The following is a 2,500-nucleotide window of genomic DNA, read 5'->3' as shown; positions in this document are numbered from 1 at the left end:
TATATTCACTCTCCTCCCATGAGGCTGTTTTCGGAGGCACATAATTGATCACAAATTTTCTGCTCTTCTTATCTCTGTCTTCCACTTCTATCATAATCATCTCTACTGTATTCTTTCCATATATGACACCTTTCACGTTTATATCCTTCTTAGTCAGGAACATAACTCCACCCCCTTGCTTTTTCTCTCTGTTTCTAATCCAATAATTATATGCATCATGTCCTACACTGTTGGGTGGTAGTGGGCCTTTTAATTTTGTTTCTACAATTCCCATTATGTCCGGTTCTTTTTCTTTCAAATAATCATTCAGCTCATTCAATCCTGTTATTAATCCATCTATATTTGTGTAAGACACTCTTAGTTTTCTGCCACTTCCATTGTGTTCTCTGTTTCCCTTATGTTTTTCTTTTGTATGTCGAACTTCCTTAGTTTCATGTTCACTACTCTCCAATAGAATCTCTCTTTCTCTGACTCCGTTCTGTTCTCGTTTTTTGTCTTAGCTTCCAGTCTTTTCTGCTTTTCTTCCTCTCTTTCCTCTTTATTCATTTCTCTTTTTATCCATATCTTTTTGTATTGTTCACTTGTTGCTAGTTTCCCTGTTTTGGATAAGATATTCTCTGCCGTTGTTTGTGACTTGAATTTAATCTTAATTGGTCTGGTCTTGTCTGTGCTATACTTTACGAGTCTAAATTTCTCTTCGATTTGTTTCATAATTCCTGGTTCATCTTCCTGAACTGATTCTAGTAATTGGCTTACTTTTTCATTTTCCTCTTTGATTCTTGTGGTTCTATCTGTGTTGTGTTTCTCTTCCATTCCTAATATAATTATACATTTCTTCTTGTCTGCTAAATCCCTTACTATATTCTCCTTTTGTCTCATCACTTTAATAACTGAGTCTTCAGTATGTTCTTTCAATTGCTGTTTGACTATGTCAGTGAATGAAACCTTATTTCCTTCTTGGGTTTTCTTCCAATTTTTACTTTCTTTAGCTATCGTTTCTCTGTTTTCTTTACTATTCTTCTTCAATTCCTCATTCTCCACCTTTACCTCTCTTAACTGTCTTTTTAGGTCTTCTATTTCATCAGTTAAGTTTTTATTCGCCTTTTCCAGTTCTTCCAATCTTTCAACCCTTTGTAAAATGGTGTTCATATGACCTAACCTACTCTCCAAGTCCTCGATCACCTTATCGACCTTCTCTTCTAGTCTTGTCAGTCGGGGGGGGTTGTGTCCCCCCCACCCTCTTTAAATCCCTTGAAAATATTCTCATCACTTTCTGCTATATTGCTCCTATCTATACCTCTAATCTTCACATTCCTATTAGACATGTCATCATCCAACTCGTCTTGGGGTCGTTTGTCTACCTTACGGCGGCCCGTCAGGGCCATTTCCTCCACCTCCTCATTACCTTCCATTTCCCCAGCAATCCCTCCCCCTCTCCTCTTTCCTTACTTTCCCACTACCCCACGAGCAATTTCCCCCCACCCTGCAAATACAAAAAGGCACTTCTCTTTGCGTTGGGATCCACAATCTTCACTTTTCTTCAGAACGTTCTTCAAGCCGTCCGTTCGTTGAAAGTGTGTGTGTGTATTCACTTGGTCTTTTGGATCACGTGTTCGACTCGTGATCGACAGCTATTTCCCTCCTGGAAGAGAGCTCAGAGCTCGTAGGTCCGATCTATGGGTAATGCTGACCTTTCACACACACACACCCCCAACTCCCCGCCCACGAGAGTCAGAGTAACGACCCGAAGCGCAGCTGTACCGAAATTAATTTCGGCCCTGGGCAGGATTCGAACCAAGCACTACGCGCACCACCATGCTAGTAGTTCATCGTTCTACCAACTGCGCCACCGTGTCGTGTGTGTGTGTGTGTGTGTGTGTGTGTGTGTGTGTGTGTGTGTGTGTGTGTGTGTGTGTGTGTGTGTGTGTGTGTGTGTGTGTGTGTGTGTGTGTGTGTGTGTGTGTCTGTGTTTGTGTGTGTGTGTCTGTGTTTGTATGTGTGTGTCTGTGTTTGTGTGTGTGTGCGTGTGTGTGTGTACGTGTGTGCGTTTGTGTATGTGTGTGGGTGATGTTCAAGCGTCTACTAAATTAAAATAAAAATTCTATAGGCGTGTAAATGTTTTTATCAAACCAGAATTTATAGGAATTTTTCAATAGGAACTTAAATACCCAAACATACACATGAATGATGCTGACAATTGCTGCCCCGGGTTTCATAAACTCAAAATCCGGAACTCGATATTTTGACTGAGAGAACATAGCTCTTATATAAGCACACACAGACACAAGCGCATACACACACGCATACACACATACACAAACTCATGCACACACCTACATGCTCACACACATTCAGAAAAAATCTGTTGGAGACAAAAAAAAAAAAAAATCTATTCTATTTTACATCTCGACGAACTTCCTGGAACATGATATTCCTAAAACAATGGTGAATCCTACCTTGAACTTGTCCCCAGGGCAGTTGGAGACGCACCGCGTTCCAT

At 40.7% G+C, this 2,500-nt stretch overlaps 1 protein-coding gene across 1 annotated transcript in view; it reads right to left on the bottom strand.

Moving 5' to 3' along the window:
* LOC143032640 (insulin receptor-like) overlaps positions 1-2,500 on the bottom strand; it is an 83,423-nt gene that overhangs the window by 38,193 nt on the left and 42,730 nt on the right. The window contains exon 6 of the mRNA XM_076197516.1: positions 2,457-2,500. This exon is cut by the window's right edge and continues 120 nt beyond it. Within this exon, the coding sequence (XP_076053631.1) occupies positions 2,457-2,500 (44 nt within the window). The remainder of the gene's footprint in view (positions 1-2,456) is intronic.

The sequence above is a fragment of the Oratosquilla oratoria genome, chromosome 14, assembly GCF_046742065.1.
Source record: "Oratosquilla oratoria isolate Oo_2021 chromosome 14, ASM4674206v1, whole genome shotgun sequence".
Classification (NCBI taxonomy): domain Eukaryota; kingdom Metazoa; phylum Arthropoda; class Malacostraca; order Stomatopoda; family Squillidae; genus Oratosquilla; species Oratosquilla oratoria.
Note: the sequence above shows the minus strand (reverse complement) of the source record. Positions and strands in the feature narration are given on the sequence as shown.